We start from the raw sequence: 21,258 nt of genomic DNA, 5'->3' as shown, positions 1-21,258 counted from the left end.
CCCTCCCCAAAAATAAGCCCTAGTTAACACCCCACCTACTACGTACCCCTATCTGGTTGCACTAGGTGAGGCGAGATGCATGCATAAAAATCAAGCTAGAGCAGGGATGTAGGAATGGAACTGCCCCACATGCCCCGTATTCGCTTATCTTAGGACCACTGCAGCCAGACTTCCCAAATCCCAACACCTGTCGCACTGCTGCTTGACTTCTCTGGCCACTTGCAGCTGGACCCCATACGGCACATCGTGCTTGTGCCACCGCTCATGGCCAGATGCCATGCGTTGCATTGCGCTGGTATTGCTGCTTGTGGCTGGACACCATATAACGCATTGCAATCGTGTGCATGGTGAAACAGTGTACCATGTGGCCTCCTGCCTCGAGCAGCGGCACCAGCACAATATGCCATGTGGCATCCAACCGCAAGCAACCGGGCAACAGTTGTTGAGGCGTGGGAGGTATGGGGTGTATGGGGCAGCTTCACCCCCCCCACCTCTGCCCCAAAGTAGTAATTTGCTATTCCACACTTTCTTTACATTAGTGGTCATATAATTGTAATTACTAAAAGAATCCAAGTTCAGAAATACAGTGATAACTCGTCTTACAAACGCCTCGTCATACAAACTTTTCGAGATACAAACCTGGGGTTTGAGATTTTTTTGCCTCTTCTTACAAACTATTTTCACCTTACAAACCCACCGCCGCCACTGAGATGCCCTGCCTCCGGACTTCCATTGCCAGCGAAGCACCCATTTTTGTGCTGCTGGGAATCCCCTGAGGCTCCTCTCCATGGGATACCCCATCTCTGGATTTCTGTTTTTGTGATGCTGCAGGAGAATCCCAGCAGCGCAAAAATGGGTGTTTCGCTGGCAACGGAAGTCTGGAGGTGGGGTTTCCCATCGAGGGGAGCCTCAGCAAAATCGCAGCATTGCAAAAACACAGAGGTCCAGAGGTGGGGTTTCAAGGACTTCGGTGTTTTTGCAATACTGCGATTTCACTGATGATCCCTTTGCTGGGAAACCCCACCTCCGGACTTCCGTTGCCAGCGAAGTGCTTGTTTTTGCGATGCTGGGATTCCCCTGCTGGGATTTCCATGCAGCATCGCAAAAACACGGAAGTCCAGAGGTGGGGTTTCCTATGGAGGGGAACCTCAGGGGAATCCCAGCAACGCAAAAATGGGCGCTTCGGCTGGCAAAAAAGGTGAATTTTGGGCTTGCACGCATTAATCGCTTTTCCATTGATTCCTATGGGAAACATTGTTTCGTCTTACAAACTTTTCACCTTAAGAACCTCGTCACGGAACCAATTAAGTTTGTAAGACAAGGTATCACTGTACTCTAATGAAAATATGCTGGAGTTCCTACTGCTACTTTCTGATTGCGTTAACTCTTAATAGGATTTTAGAGAATCGGTTATCATTTAAGCATATTAACTGAATATTTGCATTAAATTTGCTTGAAAATGAAATCTGAAAAATAGGTGTGTGTAGGGGTTTGGAAGCGTATATTATTGAGATGGACTTGATACTTCCTCACACTACGGCACTACGCTTCAGATTTGCTTTCTATACTTTGCTGGTTATAATTTTCTTTGTTTGTGTAATGGACAAGGCTACTGGAATTTTAGTCCAGATATGCTTGGAAGGTCCATGGTAGGGAAGATTGCCATACATTTTGAATAGTTTACCCTCATCTGTACACATTTTCTTTTGTGATTGTACAAATTAATCTGTAAATGTTTCTCAATTGCTTGGAAACTTTAAAATAGTGCTTTCAAACTTGTTAACTTTAAGATACATGGACGTCATTGCCCAGAATTTCACAATCAGCAAAGTATTGCTTTAAACTAATGGTTCCCAACATGGGGCCTATGCCCTAAAGGGGGGCAATTTCATTTTTAATTGGGGCAATTGGAACCTTGTTTAAACCTAGTTAATGGCTATTTATTTATTTACTTACTTACTTACTTACTTACTTACTTACTTACTTACTTACTTACTTACTTACTTACTTACTTACTTAATTGGATTTGTATGCCGCCCCTCTCCGAGGATTCAGGGCGGCTCACAGCAAGTACAAAAAACAGAACAATAATATGAATCAATTAGGCTTCCTCTGCGTGAGTAGTTCACTTTTGAATAATAAGAATTATAAATCAAGGGGGGGAGGCCTCAGGATTTTAGAGATGCTTAGGTGGGGCATGGCCAAAAAAAGATTGGGAACTACTGCCAATGTCCATTGAATCTGTTTAAGTTTGTAATATAGTCTCCTAACTTGGTATCACTGCCTATGTCAATGGGTCCAAAATTATATTTAGGTTTTCCAATACCAAACTAATGACAACTGACAATCCTAGTTTTATTTGGAGATGGCAAGAAATTATCTAAAGCAATTTCATTTTTTCATTATGCTGCTTTTGTTTTTTATTGTACATATGGAAAAATGTCTAGACATATTTCTGATGGAAGAGAATGGTTTTAGAGGTCCAACAGGAATTATAGTATATTATAGAAACAGTGGGTACATATTCCTGCCAAATCCTGGGCTCCGCAGAGTTAAGAAAACTTCATTTGCAAAATTGCTACTTTCCATTTAGAACTGGAAACTGGCTTGAGAAGAATTCCTTCCTATTTGCCAAATGCATTAGTTTTACTAGTAACTGTTTGTGCTCACATTTTGTTTCACAAGGTTGCTATAATTATTTCAACATGCTGTTGATATCACTGTGTTTCAAATTAGCAATTGGTTGCTTTTCAAGCTGACATTTTTGCAGGACAGTTTTATGACCTGACTGTAAAAAAATCTTATGTAGCAAATAATTCATATTTTGAGGTGGGCATTAATGATTGTCAGCATAGCCTTATAAATGGCACATAGCTTAATGTTGCCAGCAGATAAGTTGCAATCCTCTAAATGAGCGGTGAGCAATTAATTTTCCCAAGGGGCTACATGAAAAATGTGGACTGTACTGGAAGAGTCAATGAAATGCTGCTGTGAAGATGCACAATGCTGCGATTTCGCTGAGGCTTCCCTTGCTGGGAAACCCCATCTCCGGACTTCCATTGCCAATGAAGCGCCTGTTTTGCAATGCTGGGATTCCCCTGCAGCATCGCAAAAACACGGAAGTCTGGAGTTGGGGTTTCCCATGGAGGGGAGCCTCAGGGGAATCCCAGTAGCGCAAAAATGGGTGCTTCGGCTGGTAAAAGGGGTGAATTTTGGCCTTGCATGAATTAATTGCTTTTCCATTGATTCCTATGGGAAACATTGTTTCGGCTTACAAACTTTTCATCTTACGAACCTCGTCCCGGAACCAATTAAGTTCGTAAGATGTATAGATATATAGATATGTGGTATATATTTATTTATATTTGATTTTTAGTTTCCAATTGATCTCATATAGGCTGGAGTGAGAGCCAAACATCCAGATATGGCCCAAGGAACATAAAATGCCTAAATCATCATGAAAAAATATTAAAAGATTTTGTATTTTTCTCTTAGACTTGATCACTTTTTTGTACAAAATCCCACTTGGTGATGATTTTTTTATTCTACCTTATTCTCATGCTTTTATTTTCCACTTGGTGTTTTATTGAACTTTTTTGCATTTGTGTTTTATTGTTATGCCTAGAACACCATTTGATAGGAAATTTGATATAAATCCTAGAGGAATGTAAAGAACAAAAGTACATGTCAGTGTTGGATTGCTCCCATTTCGGCCTGATTCAGTGAACCAGTAGTGGTGGCGGTGGGAGGCTCTGGACACCTACCCGAAACGCTTCTGCGCAGAAGCGCCACTCACACAATAACTGTTAGCGATAAAATTTAGAACCCACTACTGGTACATGTGTTCATTTCTGTACTAAATGAAAGGGATGTTTGGGCACATGCTAGACTCCGATTTACAATGATATGCATTGAAATTTTAATATGGAGTGGAATTATATTAGAATTCCAGCACAAGCAACCACAAATCTTTAAGAGAACACCATTTCTTATGAGCAAGTATTAAAACCTGGATTTCATACCATGTCATATTATTTTAAAATAACTTGGTTGGCTTGGTGGTTATGAAGGTTTACCAGTATTTACTGAATGAAAAATCCTGAATAGCATCAATTTATTTGCTACAAGGAGTTAAATTCTGATCAGGAAAGGTTCTTTTAAAAGTTTGCTCTCTACAGTGAACAAGAAGCTCTTGGGAATACAGAAACAGCTGGTCTAAATCTTCATTTGCATGTTATGCAAAAGTTTGCAGATGGGGTCTTGCTGTGTTTGTAAAGAGTTTTGTTGGTGGTATGAATTTGTGGCTTTGTAAGCAGATGCCTAATGGGATCTAAACTGATAAATACTCCATGAGACGCTCTCTGTCATTTTGCCAAGACTCGAAACCTTCCAAAGCCATATAGTGGTTTGAACACAGACATGCCTGAAAGCCCAGTAAAAAAAAATCAGTCTTCCCCAACTTGATGTATTTCATTTACTTCAGACTATACTGTCCATTAACTACAACCAATAGGACACTACCAATGAATGAGGGGGGCGTTGATGTCTTCCATCAAATCTTTCTAGTCAAATCAAGTCAAGTCTCTAGCCTTGAAGCTTTTAGGTAGTGAGTATTCTCTTCTGAGAAAGTTAAATTGTGACTCAATAATCAAAACTCTATAAGATGGAAGCAGTAGTCATTGCTGGACTTACTGTACAAATAAACAGCAATATAGGTATTGCTCATTTTTTGGAGTTATGTTCTCGTTGACAGATAAATGTAGCAGGACTTTGATGCAGATAAAAGCTTTCATAGAAACTCAAACTTGAGGCTAATCATATAGGTTTTTTTTCATATACTGTATGAATTCTACTTAAAAACTCTGTCCAGTTTAAGGGATGCTTCAGGTAGCTTTTTATCCTGATAGTATTCTCCTAAGGACCTGATAAGCCTTCCCCAGTCTGATGTTCTCTGGATAGGTTATGAAGACCAAGTTTATATAGAGAGCTTCATGTTGGAGAAGTCTGCAAAAGAAGTGGATTAAATATTGAGATCTTGGGTGACTTTTATTCCCTTTTCAGGAGAAGGGAAAGGACAGACAGGAAATTAACAAAGGGCAGATCTGAATATCAAATTTATTTTTATACTCTGCCTTGCCACTTCCATTTACATTGTCGCTTATCTGAGTTCAGGATTTAATTGTTTTGAAACTTTTATTGTTTAAATAGTATCTAAGTTCATTTAAACTCCTGGAAGAAAATACTAAATAATTAAGTTTTGCCTCTAACATTAAATAAAACAATATATGCTTGAAAAGTATCTATAATAAGTAGGACCAAGAGATAGTGAAAAGGAAGGCTCAAAGCTCAGATAATCTTGATAGAATTATAAGGTATGAAAAAACCCCTCAAAGCATTGGTATTGATAGTAACTATATAAAAGTGTCATGATTTGGTATAAGCTTAAGTCTACATGAGCAGTACCATTTTTTATGCTTCTATTTTTTATTTTTTTATTTTTTTTGCCTGTTGCTAGGTGCACGGAGTCAACCAAAGGTGTATTTTCAAAGAAGAGCCCTGAGTCTACCAGAGAATACTAGCTATAGTGACCTCACAGCATTTCTTACTTCAGCTAGTTCACCCTGGGAAGTGGACAGTTTTCCTTATTTGCAAGGCTATGATGGCAATGGAACTGGTAGATGTTTAATCTTTATTCTTGGCATTTGTTTTAATTTATATGAGACAATTTGGCTTAATTATTCTTAGAATTCCATCTTTATACAATCAAAGACATCTCTTTTTCTCTGTTGGCAAAGGAGAGTACAGTAGTACCTCTAGATACGAGCTGCTCTACATGCGAGCATTTCAAGATATGAGCCACGAGGGGAGAGACATTTCTGTTCTAGTTCCGAGCTGAAATTCGGGATACGAGCCGAGCATCCACTAGGTGGCGCAAGAATCCTTGCTTTTGGTTATCTCGGAGGGGAAAAACTACTTGTTCCAGATACGAGTTGCCTCGAGATACAAGCTCCCTTATGGAACGAATTATGCTCGTATCTAGGGGTACTACTGTATTAACAAAATAAAAATCATGGAAAAATAGAATTAAGTTAGTTTCATAAATAAATACTGTGGAAGGAATAGTTTAACATTTTGCAGGCTAACGCTTTGAGATCAAGCCTCCTAATTTTTACCCACAAATATAAATGCCAAACCAGCTTTCTCTATGAAGACCAAGATAGACATAGGACACCAGAAATCAAGAGTTTATTACACTGCATTTTCTTGGCGTATTTGTGCCTATTCCTTTCTTCACAGTCTTTATTTTATCTTCAGTTTCCCCCCACCCTGCTCATAACTTGACTTTGACTGCCCTGGGAACATAGGGCTACTTTCTATTATGCTGGTCACATGGTCAAGCTAGAATCAGATAAATCACAATCTGTGATGGTCAGAAAATGTTCTCCTCTCCTTTAAAAGATCACAACTTAAAAATGTAACCTATTTATTCACAACAAGGCTCTGAAGCAGTTTCTCAATGCCATATGCCTTCCAATCCCCTCTAGAAACTCATCAGGCTACTTGATCTTTCAGTTATTTATTTTTAAGTCAATCCTTTTAATTAAAAGCAAATATGTGGGAAGTTAGTATATATAGCAAAGCACCAGCCTGTGGTATTTTAATTTTTAATATTACTGGTACCTAGAAATGGCATACCGGCAGTCTTGAAAAATAAAATTAGTAAATGCTGCAATGTGGTACTTTTCTTGGAAACAACTTTGCTCCCCATCCTCTCCAAAGGGAGGGGGAAAGGTGGAGGGGGGGAAATAACATGAACATTTAATGATTGATCAAAATGAAAGCGGGAGTTATTTTGTAATGCTGCCCATATGTTTTCAATATTCCATATGTGCCCACTGGCCCAAGGTGGTTATATAGTCCTGAATGATGTTGCCTAATTCCAGGGGTTATTTATGATAAGAAATTTGGGGGGGAAATCCCGTATTAATATATGCTTTGTAAGTGTATCCTCTTCCTCTTCTCCATTACCATCTACTTTGGAGCGGGGAATAAGACAATATCCTTATGCCCAATGCTTTGGGAGTGAAATGAAAATATTGAACTTTCAGAGGCTTTATGCAGCCACTTTGCTTCTTATTTTATTGAAAACACGGGGGGAAAGTTTTACTAACAATTGGCATTTTTCTCAGATAATTCTAGCAGCATGATATGGCTTTGTTCTGGAGAAGGGGTGGGCAATTAATTTTGCCAGGGGGCCTCATGAGAAATTGGAATGGTTTTAGAGGGACGGACTAATATAATTAACTCAGTTCTACCAAATACTGTACATAATTGGGTAGAACTGAGTTAATTATATTATAATTATAAATTATAATTATATATTATATTATATATATATAATTATATATTATATTATATATTTCTCCTTCCTCCCTCCCTCCCTCCCTCCCTCTTTCCCTCTCTCCCTCTCTTTCTCTCTCCCTCCCTTTCTCCTTCCTCCCTCCCTCCCTCCCTCTTTCCCTCTCTCCCTCCCTTTCTCCTTCCTACCTACCTACCAACCTACCTCCATTTCTCCCCTCCCTCCCTCCCTCCATTTCTCCTTCCTTCCTTCCTTCCTTCCTCCCTCATTTTTCCTTCCTGGTTGGTCCAGCCTCTGCGGGCTGGTCACAGACAGCAGGCGGCCTGCAGGCGGCCCCCGGGCCACCACTTCCCCAGGTCTGTTCTGGAGGCTACTGAATGGGTGCTATTGAGCCAGATGTGTTCATTTCCGCCTCATACAGTTACATTTTTCACATCAACTATGACAAATTTGTGTTTCTGCTTTGTTTTATGTGTTTTATTTAAATATGGGTCTTTTCTATAGTTGTTTCTCTGATCTCCATACCTTTGCTACACAGTGAATCAACTATCTGTCTGAATATACATACAGAGATTGGAACTGTGTAATACAATATGAACTTGCAACACATGTTGTAGATGTTTCAACTTCTGATAATGGGAAAATAATTATTACAAATATTTGAATATCTGTACTTGATTACTTTAATATTAGATGTTGTGCGTTTTGTAACACTATTTGTTTTTTTACAGGAGATAACACTAGGTGTGATCTTACTCCTGTCACTGCAGTTAGTGTTCATTTACTCAGAAGTGATGGGACTCCAGTTCAAGTGAATGGGCCCATCTATATAAAAGTGCCTGTCCCTTCAAACATCAACCTGCGACATCAAACCCATGTGCCAGCTTGGAGATTTGATCAAAAGTTTGGTAAGCAAACTTATTTCTGATTTTCACCATGTAAGCCAGTTTATTCATGGTCTCTATCAGAAATGTATTTCTGGTAGGTCAGGCATGAAGTGTCGTATTAGTTCAAGAACAATTGTATTTGAGCACATAAATTTCCTTGTCCAATTTTATTCTATTGTTTAGTATAAGGTTTATAAGACTTATAGGAGTGGCTGGTGTGAAGCTCTAGTAGATATCAAATTGACATTTTCCTAATATATTTAAATGCCAATATATTTTTTGCTTGCCAAGGGATTTAAGTTACAGGTTTAATTTCAGGGCATAATTTCCATTAATCTAGTACTTATTTACCCTGGTTTTTATTTATGAGTCAAGACTATTATAGATTTTATTTTTAGTTTTGTGAAATGAGAAAAGAGGTACACATACCATACCTTCACACACGCCTATTTTTTTCTATAATGTTTCAACATCTGTTTCCTATGGAATAAGCATGTTAAACATTCCATGATAGATTTATCCTTATTTATTTAAAACTATAAATTCAATTGGCATGTGACATATTATATTTAATCTTTATTACTATTGTCACCAAGTAAAAAAAAACAAAAACAAAACGGAATAATGATGTTATTATTCATTCTTAGTAATTTTATGGGCCAGGTCACTCCATATATTCCAATGTTGCACTAATTCTTTGAGTTGTTCGATATTCTGGCTAATGTCAGTTTTTATGACAGTCTGATTTCCTTTTCCTGCTAATTCTTTCTATCATAATTGCTTTCTCCGGTGAATTCCTCTACATAACATGACCAAGATAAGCGTGACGCAGTTTTGCATTTCATTTATTTTGGTCATGTCATGCAGGAGAATTCACTGATGAAAGCAATTTTGCCTTCCAGTAACATATCTGGTGTCATGCACTCCAAAACCTGATTAGTTAGTTTCCTTTGCTGTCCAAGGAATATACAAAAGCCTTCTCTAGTACCAAGCAAACTATTTAAAAATTCTCCTTAATCTGTTGAAATATTCTTTTTTGTGAAGATGGTAATAACAACAAGAGCAGTCTTGGGTGCAATCCCAAAACAGCTGGAGCACCACTTGAATAACATTGGCTTTGACAATAGCAATAGCATTTAGATTTATATACCGCTTCACAGTACTTTACAGCCCTCTCTAAGCAGTTTACAGAGAGTAAGCACATTGCCCCCAACAATCTGGGTCCTCATTTTACGACCTTGGAAGGATGGAAGACTGACTCAACCTTGAGCCTACTGAGATTCAATCTGCCAAACTGCTGGCAGCTGGTGATCAGCAGAAGTAGCTTGCAGTACTGCACTCTAACCACTGCACCGCTAAGGCCATCAGTAAATTGCAGATTGCGCCTTTACTTGGAACTGCTTCTATCCGGCGATAATATCTCTAACACTGTCAAACATCTAGATCAGGGGTATCAAACTCAAGACCCACAAGCCTTGATCCAGCCCACGGGGTACCTAGATCTGGCCCGCAGGTCCTCCCTGGAAACAGTGAAGGTCCAGGTACAGTTCCCCTGCCAGAGAAAACAAAACTCAGGAGGGCCACATGCAGGAGGCTGTCACAGCCAAAGCCCGAGCTTGTGAGAGCTGCATGCGCCCCCACCATGAGCTCTATTTTCAAAGAGATTCACTATCACCACTACTAATAGTTATCGCACTGTTTCTTCTATCATCACTACTGAATAACTCAAGCCATGGCTATCAAACATCAAAAACATCTGCCAGACTGTTCTGTCTGGGTGCCCCCAGACTTCAACACCAACTGGAAAAAGCAGCCAGACACGCTGGTAAAAGCAAAAGCACTTTATAGTTTGAAAAATAAACACAGAGAAAAACCTGTTCTTCCCAACAGGCAGGCTATGAGGCTTCACAGCAAAGTCCTGACGGCCAGACAATACAGCAGACACAGTGCTGGCACACACACCACTGTAGAGAATAAGCCCCCACGCCTTTTTCCCCAAGGTTTCAGCCTTCAAGGCCACAAGCCAGAATCAGAGACGCCAAAGATCACAGCCAGGTCCCAGGACTCCCAAAGATAATACTCCACAATACAGGAAGGGTGGGTCTGCCTTTTCAGCCTTTCTGGGGAGAACCACACCCAAACCCAACTGTTACCTATTTAGGACTGGAAGTACCTGGCTAATTGTCCCCTTCGTTGTGCTGCTCTTCTCTGCCTGTGATCAATGATGGCTTGAACATTTTCATCTAAGGACTCCAGGCTGCTTGCTGGGGAGAGCTCCACCCCGGGGGATTCTGGCTGTTCTCCCACTCCCTCGGCCTGATATTCCTCCTCCCCTTCTGCCTGGGCCTCCTCCTCCTCCTCCTGTTCCTCATCCTCCCCCTCTGAGCAGGGAGCCGGCAGAGGTTCAGCCGTTCCCTGAGGAGCCTCAGACGGAATCACAACACAGACTATCCCACCTTCTTTACATGGGCGATCTGAAGCTATAGGGAAAAATACCATCTGAAATAGAATTGCTGCTCAACACAGTCCATATATATAGCCAAGATAATGCAATGGAGTTTGGATTGGACAAGCGTGCCATACTCATTATCAAACAAGGAAAAGTAGTGAAAACTGAAAGAATCAAGTTACACCATGAAGATAATATTAAGAATCTGGAAGAAGGTGATTACTATAAATACCTGGATAATCTTCAAGATGACAACATCAAGCACACTGAAGTCAAGAAAATGATTAGACGTGAGGACATCAAGACAGCGAAAGTCCAAATAATAGCACCACGGCAATCAACACCTGAGCAATTACAGTTATTAGATACACAGCAGGAATAGGGGATTGGACTCAAGCAGAACTAAAAGGAATGGATAGGAAGACCAGAAAAATAATGACAATGAATCACACCCTTCATCCTCACAGTGACATTGACCCACTACTACCAAGGGAAATAGGTGGGTGTTGAATGTTGCAAATCCATCAGATGATTGAAGAAAGAACCAAGGGCTTTGGAAGAATATCTGAAGGTCAATGTAGAAGATGCACTGAACTTAGTATAACAGGAATACTTACTAACTACTGGAGAGACCAAACTGGCCTACAAAAAAGACCAAATGAAGGTATCAAAGCAAATGAGATCACTATGCTGGATTTTGTATTTCATCACCAACCGGGCGCTTCTCAAGCACCTAGGACTGTGTGATGTAGCGGCGAATTATGTGTGCCGATCCCAGTAAAGCGGCCTTTTGCAATTGACAGATAGAATTTTTGTCAATTCCGATGGTTTTCAAATGATTATTATTATTGTTGTCCTTTCATTTCATTTCCTCTCCTCTCCTTTCCTCTCCTCCCCTCCCCTCCCCTATCCTACATTTTCTTTCCCCCCCTTTCCTTCCACTTTTTATTTTCGTTTGTATCTTATATTTTTGCTTAAAAAATCATTAAAAATTGATTTAGAAAAATAGAAAATGCCATGGTAGAATGATACTGCAAAGTGCTTTTCATTATGTTTTGGGAGACCCTTTCATCTGAATTTACAGAATAATTGAATTGGAAGGGACTTTGGAGATCTTCTAGTCTAACCCTGCTCAAGCAGAAACCCCTATACGATTGGTGGCTAACTCTTTTTTCCTTGGGTGCCGAAGGGGTGTGTTTGCGCGCAACAACGTACATACACATGCCAACACCCATAACGCAATTCATTCCCTGCAGGCCCAAGCCCCCGCCCATGTGCATGCAATTCCCAAAGCATGTGCATGTGACTCACGCTCCTACACATGTGCACACACACACACGCCATTTTGGTGCTAGCGGACCTTCCTGAAGCCTCCTGGGACCAAAAATAGTGATGGGTTTGGATCTCTCCTAATGAGAGAAGGTCAGTACCCAACCTTGACTAGAAAGGGGGAACTGGTCTGGATCCTCATACTGCAACAATCTGTGATATTAACATTATAATCTCAACTTTTTACTTTTATACAAGGGTATATACCAGCCATTTCTATAACAACAAACCTATCTAATTAACAAAAACAGTCAAAATTTCACTATATTTCTGTTTAATCATTAATGTTTATAAACTATCATAATTCATATTAATGAAATTCAGCATTTTGTTTCAAGTTTTTAAACCCTAAAGAAAAACAAATAATTTTCTACATTTTAAAATATTAAACTTTTCTTTAAAATATTTCTAAAATCATTAAGTTCTAAGACATCTGTTTTAACTTTACTCCTTTTAAACTTCCTCTTAATGTACATACATTAAAATTCACTTTCAATAATAATTCACCAACTTTAAAGATTACTGAAGCTTTATATATAAAGGAAAGAAAAGTCTTCAAATCCACCTCATAAACCCAGAACACAAAACTATATTAAAATTTTATCCTTATCTCCTACTTTTTATACAAGATTTCCGTATAGTGCTATAGGTAACGTGCCTATTCTTGGCCTACTTTAATTTTTGAATCTTAGCCAACTTTGGAACTATAAAGCATTGTTTCCTAGTGCCTTAGAGACAGGAGATGATCCCACATAGTGATAAAATAATGTATTGGTAAATTACCTTGACGTTAGATTTCCGTTTATATACAAACAAGTTAAACTGTATTTCCTTTACAGTTCTGTCTGTCTGTCTGTCTGTCTGTCTGTCTGTCTGTCTGTCTCTATCTATCTATCTATCTATCTATCTATCTATCTATCTATCTATCAATATCTTCATATATCTTATTTCTATTCCTTACATATCCTTAATTATATATTCATTTTTCAATTGAAAAGTTTATTTTCCTTCACAATTATAATTATAAATATGTACATTTATACATCCTCTTTCCCCTGTTTTCTTTCTTTCCATCCATTTGTAAAACATATCCCAAACCTCGAAGTACTCTGAATCCTCTTTTTGATTTAATTCAATTGTTAGAAATTTTCCTAATTACATTTATCTATTTGTTTGCTTGCTTGTTTATTTATTTGTCAAACAAGATAGTAATTTGTATAAGCATAACGTAAGTAGAAAGTAATAATAAAAGAAGACAATAGGACAATAGAATAGGGACGGTAGGCACAATGGTATGCTTATGCACGCCCCTTACAAACCTCTAAGAAAAGGGGAGAGGTCAACTGTAAACAATCTAAAGTTGAAGATTTTGGGGTTTGGGGAAGAAACAACATAGTCAGGTAGTGCATTCCAGGCGTTGATCACTCTATTGCTGAAGTCATAATTTCTGCAGTCTAGTTTGGAGCAGTTTGCGTTTAGTTTGTGTTGTGATTCCGTCCGAGGCCCCTCAGGGAACGGCTGATCTTCTGTCGGTTTCCTGCTCAGAGGGGGAGGATGAGGAACAGGAGGTGCAGGCAGACGAGGAGGAGGAATCCCAGGCTGAGGAAGAGGGGGAACAGCCAGAGGCCCCCGAGAGGGAGCTCTCCCCAGCAAGCAGCCTGGATTCCTTAGAGGAAAATGCACAAGCAATAATCGATCTGCGACAGAGAAGAGCAACACAAAGAAGGGACCAATTGGCTAGGTACTTTCAGCACTAAAGAGGCAACAGCTGGGTTTGGGTGTGGTGCTCTCTGGAAAGGCTAAAAGGCAGACCCACCCTTCCTGGCTTGTGGAGTATTATCTTTGGGAGTCCTGGGACCTGGCTGTGATCTTTGGCGTCTTGGAATTCTGGTTTGTGACTTTGAATACTGAAACCTTGGGGGGGAAAGGTGGGGGTCTTATGCTCTACAGTGGTGGGTGTGCCAGCAAGAAGTTTGCTGTATTGTCTGGACATCAGGACTCTGCTGTAAAGTCTCCTAGCCTGCCTGTTGGGAAGAACAGGTTTTTCTCTGTGTTTATTTTTCAAGCTATAAAGTACTTTTGCTTTTACCAGCGTGTCTGGCTGTTTTTTCCAGTTGGTGTTGAGGTCTGGGGGAACCCAGACAGAACAGTTTGTATCTATTACGTGTTTGTGTGTTGTTGCGGTTGAAGATGAAGAGGTTTTTCCTCTTGTAGAACCTTATTTATATGTAAAACTGATCCCCTCATTTCAGAGTAGAGATCCAAATCAGATATTAATCAGTTTTGGTTTTCCCAATGACAGTAGATAGCAAAGTTTGCTTCCCTTGTCAACAAGAGAAGGAAATATTTGTGTTTTGTTCTCTTGTGCTTTCTGTTTCCAGTTTAAATGAGAGCTTCTAATATGCCATACTTAACTTACTCCAATTTATTATCATGCATCCTGGACAGACCTTTTTTTTTTTTTTGCAAATTATCCATTGTAATCCATTTGGAGTAGACAATATATTAATTCAGAATAACTGGTATTTGAAGTAGATGGACATAATTTTAGTTGTACCTCTGTCTACTTTGTTAGTTATTGATCTTTTACTCTTTGCATTGGCTCAATATTTGGAATTAAAGATCAAAAACAGTGAAATGATATTTGTCTTTCTATTGTGAGCAGTTGTTGGTTCAGTAATGATTGTGTGTAAAATCTATCAACAAAAAGCATTTATGTCAGCTACCATTCTCAAATTCAGTGAAGCTATAAGCTTGTAGACTATGGAAGGATGTGAGTTTAAGACCTCCTGGATTTTTTTTGAAGAACAAGCTATACTGTAGATACACAGATGCATTTTCTCAAACATACAAATATATGTGTCACAGATGCATAGTTGAGATCATGAAGACCATAAGCAATATGAATTGTCTCCACATTATATTACCAGTGGAACAAAAAGAGAAATTAAATTAAATCATTGACTGGGATTAATGATCTGATTCACATTAAATTGAATTTAAATGCACATGATATGAAATCACATTTAGTTTTGTTTTGGCACTATCTGGCCTTTAAGTAATATGCTTTCACCAGATAAAACAGAATTTTATTTTCTGTCATGTAGATTTAAATATGGATGTTATTTTTCTCTCTCTATTATCTATCTGTCTGTCCGTCCATCTGTCTGTCTATCTATCATTTATTTTATCCATCCGTGTGTGTGTGTGTGTGTGTGTATCTCATGTACACACAAACACATACATGCACATACTTGCTGAATAGCTTTATATAGCACCCTGGGAAGTCAGGCCATTTGCTTTCTCAGCACAGGTGAGCGTTGCTTCTTGCCTTAAATTTCATAATAAGAATTCTGATTGCAGGTTAAAATAATTACTAATAAAAAGAATTTAATAAATTACGATTCCCTTTAACTTGAAATAGTTTCCTTATGTTAAGATGAAAACATTTGACTGTTTCAGAAAAGGTATAATAATATTGATGCTTGTGAAGCCTCCAGTTTTTAACTTTGATAACTGGGATTGAAGTATTGGAGATAATGATTTTAAAGCTAGAGAACCTGCTTCTTTAGAGAGAGCAGTAAGGGTACAAAATAAATACCAGTGGATCAGTTTAACTTTAGAAACACTTTACCATTTTCTGTTTACTGTCCTCATCCTGAAATCTGCATTCCTATATATTCATGCATGCAAGGTTGTGGGAATAGTGTACTATATAGGAGTTATATATGAGTATAGATGGACACTAAATAAATAGTAAAAGAAGACAACAAAAATGTTTTGGATGCAAAATTCATCAGAATATTATTTTTCATTATTTAAGGTTATATGCAAGAGAGCTTGGTTTTATGCCAAGTAAAGTGTTATAGTTAACACAACACCACTAAATTGCTTCTTCATTTCCCATCATTGTTTTTCAAGCTACAGAGAGGAAGTTGATAGTTCAAAGTTCATAGCTTGTAATATTGAGAAGGGGATATGTTTAATTTTAAGATTGTTGATATCTTGTTTTAGACATCTTTTTTTACCTTGTTATTGTTAAATATTTTTCTCAGAAAGGAAATATATCCTGTCCACTACAAAAAGCAAAGGTCTTAACTGCTTCCAAAGAACTTTCTGTTTCCTTGTTGCTATAGAAATAGGAGACATCAAAAATAGTTTTTCTAATCCATTAGGATTAGCTACATAGTATGTTTGATGCAGATGTAATTGATGAAATTGCAGCATAGAAAAAGAAAATGTCTGTTTTATATATTAAATTCTACTGAAAATCAATTAAAAGTATAGTTTCCTATACTTCCTATACTTTAAAGTATAGAAGTTTTACTAGTACCGCTAAAGAAATGAGCTGCATAAAATATTTACAGTTAGTTCTGAAATATACTGCTCAAAAAAAATAAAGGGAACACTCAAATAATACAACCTAAATCTGAATGAATTAAATATTCTGATTGAATACTTTGTTCGTACAAAGTTGAATGTGCACAACAGCATGTGAAATTGATTGTCAATCAGTGTTGCTTCCTAAGTGGACAGTTTGATTTCACAGAAGTTTCATTTACTTGGAGTTATATTGTGCTGTTTAAGTGCTCTATTTATTTTTTTGAGCAGTGTACTTTTAAACTATAGTATGCTTGCTAAGCCATATTGAATATGGTCAATCTTGTAATGAGGCAGTGTGAAAATTTTTGCTACGGCTCAGCATTATTAAGTAATCTTAATAATTGGGAGTAGAATACAGAAGCATTAAGATTTACCAGTGTTCTCCTATATAGATAGATGGCAAATAAATTTAACAAATAAATAAATATATTACAAACCTACAACAATAGAATGGCAACTAAGTTATAGTTAAGAAACCATTTTTTTGACTGGAATCATCGAGGGAGAACTACGGGAGAAGATAAGCATTTTTTTAATACCCCAACACCAATGGAGTTTAAGAACACAGTTCACTACTCTCATTGGTTTTTTATCTGAATATTGGAACAAAACATTAGAATAACAGGGTTGTAAGAGGCTTTTGAGATGTTCTAATCCTTCTGCCACATGAGTCCCAGCGACCGGTTAGATCCCACAGAGTTGGCCTTTTCCAGGTCCCATCAACTAGACAATGTCATTTGGCAGGACCTAGGGGAAAGAGCCCCCCAGAGATTTGTACTGCCCCCACCTCCTCGCCTTCCATAAGAGTCTGAAGACTGATTTATGCCACCAGGGGCCACTAGGCACTGCCCCCTGGCCGACGAAAGTATTGTGAGCTAGTTGACTTAATGGGAATGAGAGTTTTAATTGGTTTTAGATTTTTTAAATTATTAATTTAAATTAAATGGATTTAGGATGCTATATCAATAAATAAATAAATCCTGCTCAGGCAGGAGATCCTATACTATTCCAGATATTTTAAAACTGATTTAATTAAAAATAATATTAATAATAATATTTTTCTCAACATTTAAACCTAAAAAGTGCCTACTGTGTTTTCCCTGAAAATAAGACCAGGTGATTGTAGGTTTGGGGTTTTTTGACCAACGAAAAAATGGCTAGGCCTTCTTTTCAGGGGAGTCTTATTCTCCCCCCCCCCTCAGGTGGGGGGTGAGCTGACCCTTGCGCCAGTTTCCTGGAAGATTGCAGCAGGCCGTCATCCACGAAACAGCTGCTTTGCAAGTGCCTCTCAGGCTGTAGCCTCCAGCAAGAGTGGCCACTTTTGCAGCCACAAAAGCAACAGGAGGCCAAGTGATGCACCCCTTGTGCCCTCCTTACCTAATGGTGTGATGGTCAAAGCAGGCCATACCACCGTCCATGTAGAAGCTGCTTCGCAGGAGCCACTCAGGCCACCTCCTTCCGCAAGTGTAACCACTATTGCAGCTACAAAAGTAGCAGGAGGCTAAGTAACTCATCCCACAGGTCATTTGGCCTCCTTGTTGCTTATTGTGCACAAGCTGAGGAGGTGAGGCTGGAGAGGGACGGCGGGGGGGACATGCCTCATATGCCGTAAATACCGTTACCTAACAGTCGCACCTGTCGTTCACCCAAAACAGCCTTGTGGCAGCTACTCTAACAACTGCCCACCGGGCTGCTTCTTTTGAAGCTGAAAAGAGTGGGAGGCCAAATGTCTTGCCTCATGCGCCTCACACAGCTTGAACTAACATTCCCACAAGCCATCCACAATTTTTTAAACAGTGTTTATTTTGCCCCAATCCCGTTGGTCCAGCACAGGAAAGAAGAGCTGCCGTTTCTTGGGGGGGGGGAGGTCCCTTGTTGCAGGAAGTTTTGGATTCCGTGCTTTTGGCTGGGATATTTGCAACCTCTTCTTTCCAAATATCTCAATGAAAGAAAAGTGACGTAGGCCTGTTTTTCACCCAGATGCTCATGTCAACATTGCCAGGGTGTCACATGGACAACATTCAGGAGGGAGAGAGAGAACATCGCCACCAGCCCTCCGAGGTTGGATCAGATCTCTCTCCCTACCCCCCCTCTCTCTTATACACACACACACACACACAAGATCTCTCTCTCTCTCACACACACACACACACACACACTCATGCACACACACTCTCCAAGGCAGCCACACCCCTTCACTAACCTGCTTCCTAGCTCTATTCTCCACTGCACATGCAGGCCAAGAAGTTCTTGGGACTAGGGTAGTTGAGACCTTCTAACTTCTCATGGGGAAAAAAAAAGAACTCACAAAGTTGGAAGTGTGTACCTGTGCGAGTTTGTATGTTTGTGTAAGTGTGAAAGGGAGGAGGAGAGAGTGGGGCGTCTTACGATCACAAATAAAGAATAATTGGCAGGAAGATTGTTGGCGTGGGGGAGATTTTCTTGCAGATTGTTCTTTTTGGGGGGTTGGGGCAAAAATGCACACCCCAGGATGGCAGGGCCTTCGGATGGAGCATTTTGCCGATGTGCATCTGTCCTGTGATCCCCAAATAAAGAACCTTGCTTTGCATTTTCAGCCATGCTCTTTAGTAGCTGTTTTTATTTGGTTTTATGTGCACTTTATGCTTGAATATTATTCATAAAGTGCAACAATTTAAAATGAGTACATAAATGTGGTTTTTTTTTTAAACTACAAAGCAACCTGTATGTTTTATGCCAGTCGTGAAGTATGTATTTTGTTTCTTGCATTCTACCTACTTTTCGTTGAAAGGAAGTTAAGGAGGGAGAATTAAAGGGAAAAAAGCTGCCTATGCATGTATAATGCACTCTCTCTCTCTCTCCTTCAGATGTAATTAGAATTGCTAAGTGCAGGGACAGACATGTTCTTTTGTTCAGTATTAGACAGGTAATTTACACATACAACAGGAAATGACAGCAGAAACAAAAGAGGAAGTTCAACTTGGATTTTATGTAATAAATCAAAGGACTAAGGACTATCTTTGGGAACAATTTTTCCTTAGGGACTGCACACAAGTACTTATTTTTTTACTTATCAGTGTCCCTGAATATCCAGAATAGCTAATATCAGTTTACAAAATAATACTCTTTTATAAAACAGTAGCCAGCTGAAGGAAAAACTGCCTCTGGCTTGATGTCCTACAAAAAAACCAACCAACAATTGGGAAAATTGAGGAGGATGTGATTCTTGATAAAACTATGTTTATTTAAGCTGGTGCCTGCTAATGTTAAAACAATGTCCAGATCTCCTGTGTCAGTCTTCCCAATCTGCTGTTTTTTAGATATGTTAGACTACAGTTCCCATCATATTGAGTCAGCAAAACATATTTTTAAAAAATGAGATTTTGAGTGATCTCAGATACTTTGATAGATGGGGCATAAAAACTACATTTTTAGAACTCAGCAACTTCTATAAGGTACCTATGGAAATTCTTGGTCAGCTAGATCATAATTGTTTTGAAGGTGCTGTTCAAAAAGCAGCTGGACTGTTTTGAGGAAGAAGGTGACATTTCAAGAAAGCTTCATCGACTAATGATGAAAGGATAGGTTACAGTTACAACTGGATGGCGGGGGAGATGGAAGGATAGGTCCCTGATGGGGACAGAGATGGAAGCATTGTATACTGCTCTGAAAACTAAAGGGAACACTCAAATAGCACATCCTAGATCTGAATGAATAAAATATTGTTTTACAGAATACAGTGTTCCCTCGATTTTCGCGGGGGATGCGTTCCGAGACTGCCCGCGAAAGTCGAATTTCCGCGAAGTAGAGATGCGGAAGCAAATACACTATTTTTGGCTGTGAACAGTATCCCAAGCATTCCCTTAACACTTTAAACCCCTAAATTGCAATTTCCTATTCCCTTAGCAACCATTTAGATTATTACTCACCATGTTTATTTATTAAAGTTTATTAAAAAAAATATTTATTAAAGGCAGATGAAAGTTTGGCGATGATATATGATGTCATCGGGCAGGAAAAAACGTGGTATAGGGAAAAAACCCACGAAGTATTTTTTAATTAATATTTTTGAAAAATCGTGGTATAGACATTTTGCGAAGTTCGAACCCATGAAAATCGAGGGAACACTGTACTTTGTTCTGTACAAAGTTGAACTTGCACAACAGCATGTGAAATTGATTGTCAGTCAGTGTTGCTTCCTAAGTGGACAGTTTGATTTCACAGAAGTTTTTTCCGTACCCTCAAGGGTAACCTGAACCAGAGTGAAACGGTTGTGGAATCTTCTGGAAACTTCTGAGAAGACTGCAATGTAGACAGGAGATAAGTGGTGTCACATTCTATAGCAGGAATAGGCAACCTCTTCCAGATATTGCTAAACTGCAACAATTCCCAGCATTCTTCACCACTGGCCAGGTTAACTAGGAATTCTGAGACACGTAGTTCAAGAACTATCTGATTAGTGATGGGGTTGAAGAGAGTTCCTTCATGCTGATCCAGAATATTATTTTCTTCCACAAGACCAGGGGTAACAAACTCAAGGCCCACGGGCCACATTCAGCACTCAATGTGGCTATAGCTGGCCTGCAGTTGCTGTCCTAGAAACAGCAAAGGACAGGCCCACAGCGCCTTGGCCTGGCCCAGGCCGACTGGGCGCTGATGTGCAACCTGGTGGTGGCATATAGGCCAGGACATGGTGAGCTTTAAATCCATGGGGCCACAGTAAAGCCAGCAAGGAGCCGCCCACCATGATTCCCGGGCATGTGCAGAAGAGACAGTGAGTGCATATGGGGCCTGGCATCCCCGGGGATTGTCTTGCCCTGCAGATTGACTATGTTCTGAGCACCCAGGATGCATGTGCTCGTTGCCTCCTG

At 39.3% G+C, this 21,258-nt stretch overlaps 1 protein-coding gene across 1 annotated transcript in view; it reads left to right on the top strand.

Moving 5' to 3' along the window:
* Positions 1-21,258, top strand: part of FAM171A1 (family with sequence similarity 171 member A1) — a 91,979-nt gene that overhangs the window by 49,771 nt on the left and 20,950 nt on the right. Inside the window, exons 4-5 of the mRNA XM_070727087.1 lie at positions 5,516-5,674; positions 8,092-8,268. Coding sequence (XP_070583188.1) covers positions 5,516-5,674; positions 8,092-8,268 — 336 coding nt within the window. The remainder of the gene's footprint in view (positions 1-5,515; positions 5,675-8,091; positions 8,269-21,258) is intronic.

The sequence above is a fragment of the Erythrolamprus reginae genome, chromosome Z (genome assembly GCF_031021105.1).
Source record: "Erythrolamprus reginae isolate rEryReg1 chromosome Z, rEryReg1.hap1, whole genome shotgun sequence".
NCBI classification, from domain to species: Eukaryota; Metazoa; Chordata; class Lepidosauria; order Squamata; family Dipsadidae; genus Erythrolamprus; species Erythrolamprus reginae.
This window is presented reverse-complemented; position numbering and strand designations above follow the sequence as displayed.